The 18,468-nt window shown below is 33.4% G+C and overlaps 1 protein-coding gene across 1 annotated transcript; it reads left to right on the top strand.

Moving 5' to 3' along the window:
* Nucleotides 1-456: 456 nt before the first annotated feature.
* Nucleotides 457-2,237, top strand: P174DRAFT_456268 (putative COP9 subunit 3; the record flags this gene model as incomplete). Its single annotated transcript, XM_024829414.1, has 5 exons — nucleotides 457-612; nucleotides 704-940; nucleotides 1,012-1,467; nucleotides 1,539-1,691; nucleotides 1,746-2,237. The coding sequence occupies 5 exons, from the start codon at nucleotides 457-459 to the stop codon at nucleotides 2,235-2,237; spliced, it is 1,494 nt and encodes a 497-aa protein (XP_024687162.1).
* Nucleotides 2,238-18,468: the final 16,231 nt, after the last annotated feature.

The raw sequence follows: 18,468 nt of genomic DNA, 5'->3' as shown, positions 1-18,468 counted from the left end.
CATAATTAACCCGGTTGATGTCAGACTGCCCTAGAGGTAAGAGAGGTGGATTTCGGAATAAGTTCTTGCGCTAAAACTAATTACTCCATAGAGAGTATTAAGATTGACTATAGTATCAACAAGAAATTCACGAGTACAAGTAAACGACGTAAATTGCCTCGAGGCCTGCAGTATAGTTATATCACATGTTATATAGTACAGTAGCTGTTATCAGATGTGTTGACATAACACCAAGTACTGCAAGAACCACCCCAGAAGGGTCATGATCACTTATCATGTATCATGGTTTGGTGGAGTGAATACTTCACTCACTTGGTATGACAACTGTGTCACTACCTTTTCGCAAGCTACGCTGATGCCACCTGAGACCCACCCATTCTGATTTCCCTTACACCTAGAGAGCCTGATTATCGTTCTTGTCCCCAATCTGTGAACGGTGATCAGATGTGTTGAAAGATGACAGAGATACTGTCGCGCCTCACTGTGGTGTCATCCCTCCAGCATGCCTCGAACGAGGAAGACTATGATCGCGAACTTTACGAGCTCATTGCCTATTTAAAGCAACCTACAAGGCTTAACGAGATCACAAGGAGTGCTGATCTATTGCTGGATGTAAGCAGATGCAAAACCATGTCCTGTTGTGATGCCATTGTCAATATGACCGGTGTCGTCGCTCGCTTACACCCCAGGCAAACCGCTACAGGGTCTCAATCCATCTCTGCATTCGGTGGCCTATCTCTTCGTTTTTCATGCTCGAGTCAAGGTCTTGGGCGACAGGTACAACCAAGGTTTGCCAGAGGATGTCCAGCCCGGGGGTGACTTGTGGAAAAGGGCTATTGAGTTTCTGAAGGTGTTCGACCCAATTCAAGTTCGCTACGCTGGCCAGGAATGGAGACGGCTTATTGAGTTTGTAGCCCACGCCGCGCAGGCTGCTTCAAAGGCAAGACGAATGCTTTCATTCACCAGTCATGACCCTTTCTTCTTTTGCTAAACATGACAGGAATAACATAGACTTTCCTAGCAGTCCAAGCGGTTAGAGACGCAATACTTCGACTGGATCCGGCATCAGAGACTTTCACATCGACGCATCTCCTTCTTATGAAACTTTGCCTACTCAGCAGATCGTATAGGCACGCATTGCCCGTCCTAAACAAGGCTATATGTCACTTTCCTGCAGGTCCGAGTCATGCTTATCAGGCGCACCGTCAGCTTCTCCTCTGCTCTGAGCACGGGTCAAGCGCGGCGTACATCACCCATGCTTCCGGATTCACTGCCCAGGTGACATATAAAGACCACCTGCAATACTTTCTATATGGCGCGATGATATACATGGCACTCAAGGAGTGGGAGAGTGCGCTTCATCTCTTGTGCATAGTCATCAGTTGCCCTGCCGCCAATACTGTCAGTAAGATTATGGTTGAGGCATACAAGAAGTGGCTTCTGGTCAGTCTACTGGCGAAAGGAAAGGTGTGTCTTAAAAGAGCCAACAATCTGCATGCCATTGAGAGTATAACTTACTGGTTTCCTCCAATAAACAGGTTATATCAACGCCTGAGATGGTCAATCCGCATGTGATGAAAGTCTATCAGTCATTGGTATTGCCATATGTCTCACTGGCTGATGCCTTTGCAAATGACGACACAGAGAGACTCAGGGCCGAAGTTGACGTTGGACGGGCGATATGGCTCACTGTAAGCTGATGAAAAGCCCGTGTCTGATGTTTTCTATTCTAACAGACAGTCCAGGATAACAACATGGGTCTAGTTCTCCAGGTCGTTCATGAGCACAGGAAGTCTGTTGTGGTGAAGCTAGGCAGTACATTCTCAGCCGTGGCTATCGCAGACATCGCGCAGCGAATAGCATCAAATCCGGTCCCCTCCACAGAGGTTGAAACAACTATATCGTCTATGGTGATATCCGGCTTGGACTCGACTCTTTTACACTCGAGCAGTAATCACAAGCCCACAATGCTTCACTTTCACGCTGGAGGAGCATCGAACTCTTTTGGGGAAGAGCATATAGCATTTCTACTGGATTCAGAGAGACTTTTGCTGACGACGCTTGCTGGTAATCTCGATCAGAGCAACCGTGATCTGGAGCTAAGCAGTGAGCATCTCCAATTCCTCCGAAGGGCTAAGAATGCGTCTGAGCTCAGTTCTGGAAAGTTTGGGATGAAATTCAAAGATGATGTCTCCAGCTGGGATGTAGATGAGGACATAATGAGTGGCCTGCATTGAGACCTGGGATTGGTAACACGCAGTTCTATTGCTTTTTAGAAGCTATGTGTGTGTTAGCTATTAGCCTCTTAGCTTTAAAAGTTAGTTGCTGGCTAGTTTTACTTGTTTCATTATAGGGTAGTCATCTAATATTGTATGGTATTATTTATCATATTTATAGTTAGATTGATAATTAGTTATCATCTAGGTTCCTGTTATAATATGTCCATGTCATATTGCACCCCATATATTGCTATGCTGGTTGCCTTAGCTAGGTAGTTTAGAAGAATAACTATCGTTCCCATCATACTACATAATAGGTCAAAAGTCTGTAGACACTAAAATATTAAAAATTCAGCTATGTTTAATCTTATCTTTCTTAACCACTATATTATTTCAGTATATAAGAATAAACCAAGGAATAGTAGATATTAATATTTAGTATATTATCATTTTACCTAATATGCTACCCTTACTCTGTATAGTAAAGTAAATTAAGATAGTTAAAAACTTAAAATACCATCTAACCAACCCTTCCACCTAGTTTACAGGGTCACTTGCAAGGGGACCTCACCATCTTAATATAAGGAGCTATCTTAATATTACACTATTTAATAAGATAATATTTAAAGCCTTATTATATCCTTAAACTATAAAGTTATATAATTTTCCTATAGATAATAAGAACTCTAGGATCTACCCTATCTTCCTAGATTATTATAAATACTTAATAATTATTTAATAATAACTATGTAATTAATTAATTCTATTATTATTATAAACTATATCTTATATAGCTTCAACCTCTCTTTTATATTATTATAATTCTTCTTTAGCTTCTTTATTTATAATAGGCCTAAGCTAGATATAGTACCTCTTATCTATATCTAATATTTTGAGGCCCTAGATTACTATTTATAGGCTGTTTATATAGTAGCTAAGGTATAGATCTCCTTAGAGAGAGTAGTAATAAGATAAGCCTATATAATAGTATCTTTAACTAATATCTTATATAATATATTTAATTATAGCCTTCTAGGTAAGGGTTTTAATTACCTACTATTTTAAATCAAGATATTATAATTCTTTAGTATACTTCTTTAGGTCTAGATAGTCTTATTACTGTTATCTAAAGTTAGTATATAAGATTAATATTTTGGGAGGCTTATAATTATAATACCTAGATTCTATAGAACTATCTTAGTAAGCTAGATGTAGCAGGCAAGGCCTGCTGATTACTTAAGCTTACTAGCACTCACAACCTGCCTTAGTCATCAATCAACTCTAGTCTAAATGGGACACCAGCTTATAGTTATATAATAATATACTAATTAATATAATGTAATTGGACACTGAGTGAGCCATGACACTGAGTGAGCCACTGCCTCACCCCCTGAATCTTACAACACACTAAATCATCATCAAGTTCAATTCTTCATTAAATATGGCCTTAAAATAAGCAGATTTAACTAATAAATTAGAAGATTGCATATCCATTGCAATTAAAGTATTTAAAAATGGCTAGTTTAAGAGCATATGAGCTATGGTATCATGTGGATGGAAGGTCCTACTTCCATCTCTGATCTCCGCTATGTATCTTAGGGAGGACAACCTAATTATGAATGTAATACCATATGAGCACATCTACCATGATAATTAGTAGCATATCTTAAGAGATCTAGGACCCTGAATTAAATCTTTTCCCCTGACACTTTTTCTTTATAATGTATAACCACCTCACCTTAGCATTAAACCACAAGAGATTCTTGCAGGCTAGGAAGGCTAAACCTAAATATTATAATAATTACCTAATAAAGTTATTAAGGCAGCATATAAAATCATAGCATACTACTAGAGCTTCCTAAACTAGTTAAAGTCTCATAACCTTAAAAGCTATCTATATTATATTACCACTTACTACCCTAATCCATTACCTTAATGAGCTTTATTAGCTAAATCTGGGCAAACCTAAGCCACCTTAGAACCCATTACACTATACTATCTAGAAGCTTGGCTATATTCTCTATAGATATTTTAAATAGCAGTACAGTACTTCCTTACTAAAATAAATAATATTACTATTATTAAACCTCTAACTAATACCCACACTAACCTTTAATCTAATACTAAGCCTATACCTAAGGCACCCTAACCGTGGCATAACATCCTAAGAAGGAAGGTGCTAATAACTATAGACTTCTAACTAAATTTTAGTAGAAAGCACTCCTTCTTCTAGGCAGAACTAGCCTCTGTACTAGCACTATCTACCCCTAACCTACTATAAGACTCCTTTTTATCATACTGCTCACCTACTGTTAAAACATAATAATCCTAATCTAATAACAATACTATATCTAGTGAATTACCACTAGGGCCTAAGTCACCCTTCAACCTATATAAAACCATCTAGCCTGGGCAGGTATTGCTAATTAGAATGGCAGACCCTAGTATATTATGCTTAGATAAATAATAAGCTCAGACCACTAAAACTAAAGAGGTTTAGGAAGTACTATTTTCATCTACCTAAATATAGGCATTATAGCATATTATTTAGTAGGTAGTGCAAACCTCTATAGTATTAATAAATATGCCCCTACAGCATGTAAGGACACCTATTTTTAATTATATTACTATAGAATATGTAACCCCAGCATCTACTATAAGTAATTTAACAGCAGCTAGCAGCCACTAGTAACCAGCAGATATTAGTTATTTCTTCCCAGATATGCTATATTCCTGGGGTTATAGTGATACTATAGATAGAGATGATAAAACCTACTATCAGTCTATGTATACATTCACTAATTAACTATATGTTACAGCCAGATCCTAAGACATTACAAAGCTTTGCTAAAACCTTAATACCTGCTTACACAGGGAAGCTGCAGAATGGTGGAATAATAAAGTTAACCCTATTATATAAATAGGCTTAATCTATTTACTAAATATAGAGGACTGGTGCAAGTAAATTAAGAAGTATTTTTAAATGCCACCTAGTCAAGCCATAGAATGCTTAGCTAATACTAAATATACTATATTTAATATAAATCACTACAAGAGCCCCTCTACTTATATATCTATAATTATGGCATTAGCTAAGCAGGCAGGTGAAGCTGAAGCTAAATACCTACTGGTCCTATGCACATAGTGAAATATGGACATTATATTATACTCTAATATTAATAAGCCTCAGGATGGTACCACTATAGCCTAATTTATTAAGATACTTAACTGTAAATAAACTAACTAGTTTAATTACTTCTGGACTTACCCTACCATATAATACCCCCCTTATCAGCCTCAAAATCTAAGCCAGCACTAATGGCAAAACTACTAAAGTTAAGGTAAAACCCTATAATAGTAAAACTAAGTAAACCCTATCTAATAGTTAAATCCCTAGGGAAAGTAATGGTCCCTAAACCTATAAATATAATAGAACTAGAGATAGCCCCCTCACTAACTATAGCAGAATTAGTAGAACCATTAGGCTAATACTTAACCTTAATAGTAAAAGGTACTCCTACCCCCTACTCCCATGCCCCCTATTCCATAGTATTTAGTAATAACCTAAGGCAAAAAAGGCAAATCTAATTTTACCTACATATAATGCCATAGACCTGAATATATAAACTATAGTAATAATATAGTAGAATATAACTATAACCTAGCTAAGCTGTAATTTAATAATCTAGACTTCTATCATGAACCAGGCCCTGAAATGGAAGACCTATACCTTAAAGAATATAGTAATAATGATATTGTGAATCTAGAGGCATATATAGCACAGCTATAAGAGATATCTAATATTAATTGTAGTAAATATAGTAATACCTTCCCATCTAGTAATGCCTTACATACCTATATCCCTGACTATAGTATACCTAAAGCAGAATTCTATTACCTTAATCTAGTGCTGCCTATAGTCTAATTAACTACAAAACTAGATAATGATATCCTAGGCTTAAACTTTTAAAGCTAGAAGTATACTACTACCTAAGCCTACCTAGCCCAGTCAGACTTAGCTGCATTAATTTGCCTTGACTCAGGCTGTACTATAACTATTATTAATAAATAGTTTCTATCACATCACACCCTAATACTAAAATTCTTGATTGCCCTACACTAATCCTGGTTAAAGGCATATTAAATAGATTTATAAGCACTTAATTTATTTACATTCAGCTATTATTCTTAGTAATATTAAAGGACAACCCAGTGCTTATATGTATTAATTATAAAGCCTATATCACCTAAGGCCTAAAGGCTAATATATTAGTTAGCATTAATATACTAGCTATGGAAGGCTTTTTACTTAACTTTACCTTATAGACTGCTATAATTATATCTTGCAAGGATGCTGTCATACCTATAGTGGTCATGCTAAAGTAGAACCATTAAGTAATGCTATGGCTAGTATATGCAACTAAAAAAGTTACTATATAACTATAGTAAAAAATCTGCATCCTAATCTAATATAAGGCTTCTAAGGCACTACTACCTAATAGGGACTACCTCTTTAAACCCCTGTAATATTATAGCTTGGCCTTTTTCACACTTATAGTTAATGTAAATTTCTTATATGTTATTATAATAAACCTAATAGAATAACTAATAATAGTTAATAGCTAAGCTAGGATAGGGATGCTATCTAAAATAGATGTAATTAATGCATAGTATATATAACTAGAATAGGTAAATAAAGCTATCATTACACTGCAGATCATTAATTATTATAAAGTAATAAAAGTCTCAGAACCTAACCTATATATCTTAACTTATAATGAAGACTATTAGAAACACTACTAAATTATCCCTATTAATATTAATCTAAAGAAGCATACCAAACTATCTAATAGCATTACTATATATAGTAATAATAAAGTAGTTATTATACTATAACTAATTCTTATAAAGTTCCTAGATGTTTAGAATAATACTGACTTTATTAATATTCCTGAAGATGAGTAGATGTAAATCCTAATAAAAGATAGCTAGGAGAACTATCTATATAAGAGCTCTAAGAGATACCCTATAAGTTAATAAGATAAAGATGTTATTAATAAAGTATTTAATAACTTATATTAAGCTAGGCATATGGCTTTCCTAAAAAATTATATACCTTCTAGCCACCCAGTCTTTGTTATGTGGTGTGTAACCATAGAAAATAGTAAAGAAAGGTTGAAGTTATAAGTTATTATAGATAATTAAGACCTTAACTAGGAAGTAGTACTAGATATATATCCCCTCCCATCCCAGGAGGAAATACTATTATTAATATCTAGGGTGAAATATATTACTATAATTAATACTATATAATTCTTTTACTAGTAGTGGATTCATCTATCTATGTATAAGTATGTTACTATTATATCATATAGAGGGTAAGAATATTTCAAAGTCTATCCTATGGGCTTTTAAAATAGTGGCATATATATATAATAATAAATTAACTATATCTTCTGTAATCTACAAGCATTTTAGCGCGGATTTATTAATGACTTTGTGGTATAATTATATATACTAGATGAATATGCCTCTTACCTCTAATAAATACTCTAATACTGCTATAACTATTATATTATACTTAACCTAGAGAAGGCTTTTATAGGGTTCCTATCTATTAAACTTCTAGGCTAAAATATCATATTACTAGGCATCTCAGTACCTACTAAGTAACTAGAAGTGCTGGCAAAGCTTAAATTTCCTAAGATATTAATAGACCTAGGCACATACCTAGGAGCTACTAGATTTTTGTAGAACTATATACTATTTTATTTAGCTAAGGCCTAACTGCTATAAGAAAGAAAGACCTTCCTTATAAACCTCAGACCTGCAAAAGGAAAACCCTAAAAGATATACTTAGGAAAAGCTATTCTTACTGAACCTATAGCATATAAGAAGGAAGCCTTTATAGTTATATAAAGTCACTTCTAACCCCCTATAATAATGCTGGTACACTATAATCTAAAATAGTTTACCTTTATTAATATGGATTCCTCTAAAAAGTAAGGGCATAGCCTCATGCTGTTCTATATTAAATATAATAATAATAGGTCCCTATATTATAACCTGACATGGAATGCTAAAGCCATGCCTATATTAACTATAGTAGAGCTAATACTCTTCCTAAGTAGATTACTAGATAAAGCTGAGAAATACTACTAGCTAATAGAATTAGAAATCTCTAGCATTATCTAGGGAATACAAAAGCTTCACTATATTATCTAGTCATGTGAGAAGGCTGTTATTATTTACACTAATCATTCTACTATAGTATCCATTATAAAGTAATCCTCTCTCACTATAATAACTAATATTAATAAGCTTAACTTATGATTAGTTCATGCAAGCTAGTATATCTAGATATTTAATATTAAATTATACTATAAGCTAGGATGGACATACCTCATACCTAATATACTATCCTAGTTACTAAGCTATGCTAAAGATAAACCTGAAGACTTACTAGAGGATATATAATACTTAGATGCTTGCCTTTAAGGCATTACCCCTACAGCATACTACACTAGCATAACTATTATTACCATATCTAATGAATAGAAATAGAAGCTGCAAGAAGGCTATACTAAGGACCCAAAATGGTCTATAGTGCTATAAATAATATAAGCTAATATAATGTCCCCTTACCTAACCAAGATCCCATACACACAGTGCAACAGTATTTTATACTCTCTACCTATTACAGAAACTAAGCTGGAAAGACTATGTATCCCTATAATATGCCTTCATAAGGTATTATAGACAGCCTATAATCATGCTGGACACCTGGGCTTCACCTAGATAGTTAAGAACCTCTAAGGAATGGCAATACCCTGAATAACTAAAATAGTTATAGAATATATATAGTACTATATAGCATATATTAAATAATAAACTAGATATTATAAACCATATAGAGCAATGCAGCCTATACTTAAACTACTAATCCTATTTTATATAATAACTATTAACTTTATTATTAGACTACCTAATATAGGTGCATATAATGCTCTCATGTCTGTAACAAACAAATTTATAAAGCATAATATGGTAATTTCAGGATGAGACTAATAGACTATAATATAATAGGCAGATATATTGCTTGCTTACATGGCTGAAGGTGACTAGGGCTTACCCACATGGATTATTTTAGATAGAGACCTAAAGTTCATAGCAGAGATGTGGAAATAGATTTTTAAGTAGTAGAATACCTGCTTATAATATATAATAGCATACCATCTATAATCAGATAGGCAATCTAAAAGATATAATTAGATTATTAAATTATATCTCTATATAACCATTAATGCACTAAAAGACTATAAAGACTAGCCTAGGGCACTACCACAGCTCTAAGTAATGCTTAATAGTTACTAAAACTCCTTAACTAGGTTCTCAGCCCACTAATTGATATATGGAATGACCTTACCAGCACTAAATATACTTAGCCTATAAGGAATAAGCTATATATAAAGTTTTGTAGCTTGCATTAAAGCTATAGAAGTACTAAAGCTAGCAGGATTAATAATAAAATACTAGTATAATAAAGGGCGCACCCTAATAGTTTTCTAATTAGGTAATAAGGTTCTACTACACCTGCATAAAGGTTATAACATTCCTAAAGCACTATTACTAAAGTATAGTAACTAGTATGCTAGTCTATTTAAAATTATATAGTATATTAGCCTGCTTACTTATAAGCTAGAGTTATTATAAGTATGGAAAATCCACCCTATTATATCTATTACTTATCTTAAGTAATACCCTAAAGGCAGTGACCTATTTAAGTAACTAGCACTAGACTAGCCAGGCCCTATTTAAGTAGAGGGATAAGAGGAGTATAAGATTAAGTAAATTATAGTAAAGTAAATATATATAATAAAGGCAGGTAAAACTAAAAACTAATACCTTATTAAGTAGCTTAGGTATAATAAATATAAGAATATATAGCTAGATAATAAAGACCTTACTAATGTGCAAGAGCTGCTATAAGACTTTAAGTAATACTAGAAGGGCTCTCCCCCTATCTTTAATAAAATTAACTACACACATGCTCTTATTACATACTACTAATATATTATTATCTAAGTATTTATTTCCTATTAAATATATTATATATACTATATTTACTATTACTACATGGTTTGCACTATTTGCGCTGTGTAATAAAGAAATTACTAGTAAAAAATAAAGAACTATTTACTGTACTACTAATACTCTAATATATAGACTCCCTTAACCTCTTTGACCTACCTCCTTCTAATATATAATCTATAGATCGCGTATCACCTATATCACAAACTAGTAATAACATATACTATGATAATATAGTTACTATAAGAGGAAAAGGAAAGTATCCCTCTCCCCCCAGCTTAAATACTATAACACTAAGTAAGCTACTAAAAAGGAAGAGGCAACACCCTACAGCTAAGTAAGCAGTATAGGAAGTGGCTAGGACCATAGAATAAGTTATAAAGAAAGTAAATATAATCTAATAAGCTCAGGAAGTAGAGAGTAATAATAAACTTAATACTAATATAATACTACCAGCTGCTAAGGCTACATTCATTAACTATATCCCACCTGCTGGATTACTAATGCCAAATATAATGCTATAATCCAGCATGGATGTGCAGCCAGGCACTATAGTAGGGCTATCTGTGAATACTTAGGACACTGTATAACCTAAAATTAATGATGGCAATACTACAGAACCTAAGGCTAATAATAGTGATACTGCCCCTCTATACTTATTTATCTAATTCCTACCCCTAAAGTACCGCATTATCATTAATAATTTTGATAAAATAGACTATATTAGTGACATACTAGAACTGATGCCTAAGCTGAGGGAGCTAACCATACTAACAACTAAGGTTAGTATAATAATAAATTTTAGACTTATTAATAATACAGGCATACCTATAGTATATAGATTTAAACCTGCTAGTTTACACACATTAATGATAAAGATATATGAAATTACTAATATATATAGAGGGATACTTAATTTGAAATACATCCACCTAGATCTAGATTATGTTATAGAAGAATAATAACTTTACTATACTCTTATAATGTACAGCTAACTTCATGGTCTATAGGAAGAAACCATAAAGAAGTATAGATCTGATATATATAAATAGTATATTGCGCGCCGCAAGTAGGAATATAAGATTATAAAAATAAACTTTAATGCTGGTTTACCTATATTCTAAACCTTACTAATAGTTAAAGACATTAAGTAACTGGACACATAGGTAATTAAAGAGAATATTATTAATTACCTATAAAAATCATCCCTATGGAATATTAGAATAGTGCACCCCAGCCACCTAAATATAATTATATACACCTAAAAATTTCATTCAGGACCAGTGAAGGACTAAGTAGATAAAAAGATTAAGAAGATTCTAGCTGTAATACAGAAGATATAAGATAAGCTAGAACCACTATAATTACTAAAGCCTATTAAGCTATCACTACAGATTAAGTTTAATAAATCTAATAATAATAATAAGTTTATAGATATTAATTTAGATAACTACACTACATAGTGCATTGAGCACCACATAACATGGAGGAATATTAAAGTTAAGATATATAATAATATATATAATATCTTTAAGGTGACCCTACCTGGAATAATTACTTTACTATTAATAATATGGCCTAAAGGACTTCATTCCATGCTAGAACTAAAGGCATAATAAATAGAGCTCTCATAGGGACCACCAGCTAACAGACTAATAGAAGCCTTTATTATAGTGGGCAAGCCTAGGGCGTAATAGTATACTGCAGACACTAGATAGCTATTACTGAATATTAAGAAATGGTATAAATAACTTACTAAAGCAATATTTACTAGTTAAACTATCACCACTTGGCTGCTCCCTGGTAACCTTGCTGCGTAACTGTAAAGCCTGCTCTTATAATAGGTATTCCTATACCTGTTATTCTAATTTATGCTATGGAATGCTTTATGCTATCTATTGCCTATATTTTACCACCTACTAGACTGTTACTTTTCTTTACTATTGTTATCCACATGTCTAGCCCTCACTAGACTGTCATAGTAAGGGCGTTGCCTTTTTCCAGGGGAGGCATATATGGTATCATGTGGATGGAAGGTCCTACTTCCATCTCCAATCTCTGCCATGTATCTTAGGGAGGACAACCTAATTATGAATGCAATACCATATGAGCACATCTACCATGACATGAGCTGTAGCTGCTGTATACAATGTCCCACACTCTACCCTTACCCATTAAATTAGTGGTTGTAAAGCATGGGCTGATATACCAGCAAACTGCCTGAAGCTTAGCAGGCTAGAAGAATCATTACTAAAGAAGTAGATTCTAGATATGGATGAGCGTGGCCTACCACTAACACATGCTATAGTATATAAAATGGCAAATCTGCTACTGCATGAGTAAGAGGGGGAACCAGTTAGTAAGAGATGGATTACTAGATTCATTAAACAGCATGATAATATTATATTAAAATATACTTACAAATATGACTACCAGCGCGCTAAATGTGAGGATCCAGAGGTTATTAGTTAATGGTTCAGTCTGGTTTAGAATACCATAGTAAAATATGGTATAACTAAGCAGGATATCTATAATTTTAATGAAACTGGCTTCTAGATGGGTGTGGCCTATATAGTAAAGGTTATTACTGCATCCTATTATTAAATAAGCTGTGTACGAGCTATACAACCAGGGAATCACGAATGGGTTACTGTTATTAAATGCATTAACACCTCTAGATCATGTCTCTAGTCTCCCCCCTATAATCATCTTCTCCGGCAAGGTCCATCAATCTTAATGGTATCAAGATATCAACCCTGATTGGCTAGTTAGCCTCAGCAATAATGGATGGATAAATAATGAGCTTAGTATATTCTGGTTAGAAAAGGTCTTTTAAAAGTATACTGCAGCATATACTCAAGGGAGATATTAGCTTTTAATTCTTAATAGCCATGCTAGCTATGAATCTGCAGAGTTTAATCTTTTCTATAAGGATTATCAAATTATCCCTCTTTATATGCCCTCTCATTTATCTAATAAACTATAACCTCTTAATGTTGGCTGCTTTGCACCCCTAAAGGAAGTATATGGAGTAGAGGTGATAAGAAGCATCCAACATAGTATACATTATATTAATAAGGAAAACTTTCTTAATCTTTATAAAGAGTTATAAAAGGCCTTATCATCTAAGAATATCTACAGTGGGTTTAAAGCTTCTGGTTTAGTGCCTTTAAATCTATAAAGGGTACTGGATAAGCTTACTATTAAGAATATTACCCCTTTAACTACTGCACATGGACCTGGATCTATAGAGGGTGAATAGATTACAAAGACCCCTTATACTACTATAGAGGTGCAAAAGTAGATGCAGTATATAAAGTAACTTATCTAATATAACTCTAAAAGCCCTCTAAATGAGGTACTTTATCAGCTGATAAAAGCAGCTAAATCTACCATGCATGAAGTCATTCTATTATAACACCAGATGGTGGAGTTTTATATAGTAAATAAAAAGCAAAAGTGAAAGTGCATAGCCCCTAGATCTTATATTACTACTGGAGGGGTTCTGACAGGGGCTAAAGGCTAGTAGTGTGCTTAAGAAGCTATATGGATGATGGTAGGGGAATTAGTTCCTAAAAAGTGTGCACCACCATAATGCAGTAACTGCCATCAAATTAGGTATATTAGAACTAGCTGCCGTAGTAGATAATTTGATACTTTTATATATAAAGATGGTTTCATTTTGATTATGTAGTAGTAATATCTCATGGTTTTCGACCGCGGCTGAATCATATTTGGGTGGCTTGCTTGGTGTTGTGGCTCGCTCGGTGTCCGATTATGTTAGCAAGCCTATATTATATAACCTTAGCTATAATTTATATACTCTCTTTTATATTTAGCTGCTATAGTCCTAGTTAGAACCTCTTAGTAATTTCTTATTATCTAAATCTAGGTTATAGATTTACATGGCTTTTAGCCTGTGACACTAGAAGCTAGCTAAGTTAGTAGATTTCTTAAAGATCTAGTATTATATTTTTAAAAGAGTATATAAGAATTTAATCTTAGTTAAAGATATTAAATATATAGTACTAAGAGGCTAAAGAATATAGCTTATATATAGAATTAAGAAAAAGATAATAATATAAATTTACTTATAGAATTCAATAAATTTATATATAATATAAGAGCTATATTTATTATAAAGTAGTTAATAGACACCTTTCTTAGATTTTACTATAGTAGTACAGAATTACTAAATCTACTAATATACTAGTTTATTATTAAAATATCTAGTCTTAGAGATACTAATAAAGCTTTCTTTTTCAATATATTTAAATTATTCCTCTATAATTACTGTGAGAGCACCTATGGAATGCTCCATATTAAATAGTAGATAGTATGGTAGTAGTAATACCTTTATTATTAAACTAATTACTAAGGTGCAAGATGCTTATACCTTAGTAGTTAATAATATCTCTATAAGTTATATACTACTTATATAACTAGTTACCTATAGTTTAGCTATATATAGGTTTATTATACTTAATAACTATCCCCTCTCTTTATATACTATATTCCTATGGCTAGAGGTAGTTTATAGCCTCTTTTAATCTATATAAACTATATCTTCTTATTAGTCTATTTAAAATAATTAATATTATTACTACTTATTATTATTTATTAATATATAATAGCAATATTATTATTAACTAGTATATTACTCCCTTAAATAATATCTATTATATAGTAATTTAATTATATTATTATAAATATTTTAAATATCTTTATATAATACTTAGTAGTATAAGAACTTCTTATCTTTATAAGCTTATAAATTCTTTTTTTCTCCTTCTCTTCTCTTTATAAAATGTATTAAACTATTTATTATATAAGTATTTTATCTTCTTTCTCTTTACTATATATTCCCTTATAAGTTCTTTAATTATCTTTATAATTATAAAATTTATATTACCTTATTCTCTTTTATTTTAGTTTATTCTCTATAAGTAATTATAGTTATAGGTTCTCCTATTATAGGTCTTTATAATTTATTTATATTAATATAATTATATAGTTACTTAGTTAAATATATATAGCTCTTAGTATAGAGATAGCTTCTAATTATTACTCTTTACCTTCTAATTTTATTACTCTTAATTCTCTTTGTTTAGGGTAAGCTATATTTATTTTATTATAAGATTATATTATCTTATATTCTTTATTACTATTTTTACTAGTTCTCTAATAATAGCTATAATAAATAATATATTTTCTTTATTTTTGACTTCTTTATTATATCTCTTTATTATATTTATATGTTTAGTGCTTCTTTAGTATCTTTTTATTATTTTTATTAATTTAGAGACCTCTTTAGTTATATTTCCTTTATTTTCTTTCTATATTAGTAATTATAGTCTTATTAGCTTATAAATACCTTAATTGCCTTACTATATTTACTAAATTTTAGATAATTACTAACTCTATATATAGAAATATAATTCTACCTTGATCAATTCTCCTTCCTTACTCACTCACACAGCTCATCTCTCTCACTATATTCTACCTTTATCAAGATAGATAAGCGCGCACTGGGGGTCCTAGACCCTTTAAGCTGAACTAACACGCACATGATGAGCTAGTTAGCCACCTAGCTAGCCATCCCCTTAAACACAATAGTTAAATGACAGGGACATTGCTAGACCTTAAAATCTAACCTCCCTGCCCCTGAGAGTCACCTCTGCACAGTTAAACACATTATATTATTTTGATTAACAACTCATATTAGGAGCCTATGCATTGATTAATAGCTTACATCAGTGCATATTAATTACTACTAATCAAGGACCCTGGCCCCCTGGGATCTGCAGGCTAAACCTTACTAATCAGAGGCACCAAATAGCCCTTCCCCAGGCCTCTAAGCAGCTGGCCCATCTAGCCTGAACTACTTACTAATAATAACCCTTTAGGCAGAGTGGTCATCTGACTAGATTAGGGCTCTGGCCCCCCCCTTAGGCTGCCTCCCTGCACTGGGTTAGGCTATTTAAGGATATTATTCCAGCATCACATACTATCTTATACTTTTATACACTATCTCACACTTTCCACTAGGGCCTAGTTATTAAACTTATTCTAATATTATAGCTTAGTGGCCAGCCCTAGCAGCTAGTAATAATTTATCTATTATTAATCATTCCTTTTGTTTCATGATGCACTATATAGATATTATTAAATTTACTTAAGCTTACCCTAGTAAGTTAGTCAAGGCCCCCTAGGTTAAGGGCTTTACTCAACAAGTACTCACCCTAGTTAGGAAGTTACTAGAGGGCTAGCTCATAGTCACTGCAGCTAGTGATCACAGCCTAAATGATATAGAATCAGCCACCTCTTCTTCTATGACTTCTAGGGCCTGGGGGGTCATCTACTAAACCTAGTAGGTGCTAAGTAATCTATTATCCCCCTAACCACTACCTTCCTCCCTCCTCTTCCCCTCTAGCTACACCCCCTGTAATAATAAGAGCCACATCTAGATCTAGTAGCATGGGCATAGAAATAACCTAGGAGCTAGCCTATATAAGTAAACTACCATTATAACTATTATAGATGAAATCTAGAAGATTCTCTACTATAGTAGGTACCCTAGCCTAGCTAGTATATAGGTAGCAGGGGCCCAGGTCCTTTATAGTAGTAATCTAGACATATATACCTATACTATATTAGATTAGGAGCACCTCCTCTAGAATAAGGAGGTATAGCTCCAGGCCCTCTCTAAGGGTAAATATACCTAGATTACTAATTACTAGTATACTATCCTTATCTATCATATTCTTATTACCTATCTCCCCTCCTAGAGTATGGTAGAGGCCCTCTAGGAGAAGATCTTATACTATAACCTAGCACTCCGCAGCCCTATATTATATATAGGCTAGTGTAGATATAACACTATAGCCTAGTAGAGTAAATAGAAATCTTCCCTAGTTATCTCCTTCTAAGATATATAGTTAGTAAACCATGCTATCTAGCACTAAATCTTTCTAGATGGCATCCTACTATATATAGAATTATTTAACCCACTCTGCCAGCTCCTATAGTATACCTAATACCTAAATTATAGATATGCCCAGCCCATCTACACAGCTAAAAGAGTTATATATCTATATTATGCTAACACACATAATAAGAAGCACTATAAGGTTAAGAAGGTCCCTTTCTAATATTACTACACCATCTACTATAGCCCCCACCAAGCTAATAGCAAGCAGTGTTCTATATACTATATTAAGTATTAAAAATCTTAGGAATAACTATAAAACTACCCCTAATTCTTCACCAGCCTACCTAAACTAACTAACATAGCCCTAACCCTAAACACTAGAGCAGCCCTATTACGGCTACCTATGCTACTACATAGTATAGCTAACACAAGGCCCCCTAGGCCTAGGAGGGCTAAAATAATCAGCACACTACTACTAAATCTAGAAGATATATATTAACTAGCTAGCAAATTACTACCCCTACTAGCTAATATATCTAAAACACACCCTCCTATAAAGGCCCCTAATTCCATCTATCTACCTACCTACCTAATAATTAATATCAGCTACTATCCTTTACTATAGCTTCTACCTACCTATTCTATATAGACCTACTCCTGAAGTATATTACTAAAATAGCCCTAGAAAGCAACCATAGCACCAGAACCTAAGCCTATAGCAGAAAAACCAGCACCTCTTCTGCTACTAGCCTATAATACTAACTTCTATATACCAGTGCTGACACTACTATAGTTAATAGATATAAGCACCCCTAGGTAAATAGCTAATCCAGCCTCCCCACCCCTATCTCTACTATCTAACCTAGCCTGCTGCCTAACACATCCCTGGGCTCTCCTTATGTATATTAATTATATTAAGCCTCTTAGTTATCTCCTACACACCCACCCTCCTAAGTAACCTTACCTAGGAGGTCCCTAAGCTGCTAGACCTAAGGTGTAAATACAGCTGCAGCTAGGTCTAGGGCTATTAGCCTGCTATAAGCAGCCTAGACCTACTTAACACCCCAGTATCCACGCTAAAATATCAAAAGCTATTAACTAAGACCTATAACACAGAAGATAACTATACTATATAGGCCTTAGCACTACTTAGCCTACCCATACTACTTACTAGCCTAAGCCTGCCTACCAAGCTAGCTCAGACACCTAGGACACCAAGCCAAGGGG

The sequence above is a fragment of the Aspergillus novofumigatus genome (assembly GCF_002847465.1).
Source record: "Aspergillus novofumigatus IBT 16806 chromosome Unknown P174scaffold_1, whole genome shotgun sequence".
NCBI lineage: Eukaryota > Fungi > Ascomycota > Eurotiomycetes > Eurotiales > Aspergillaceae > Aspergillus > Aspergillus novofumigatus.
Note: the sequence above shows the minus strand (reverse complement) of the source record. Positions and strands in the feature narration are given on the sequence as shown.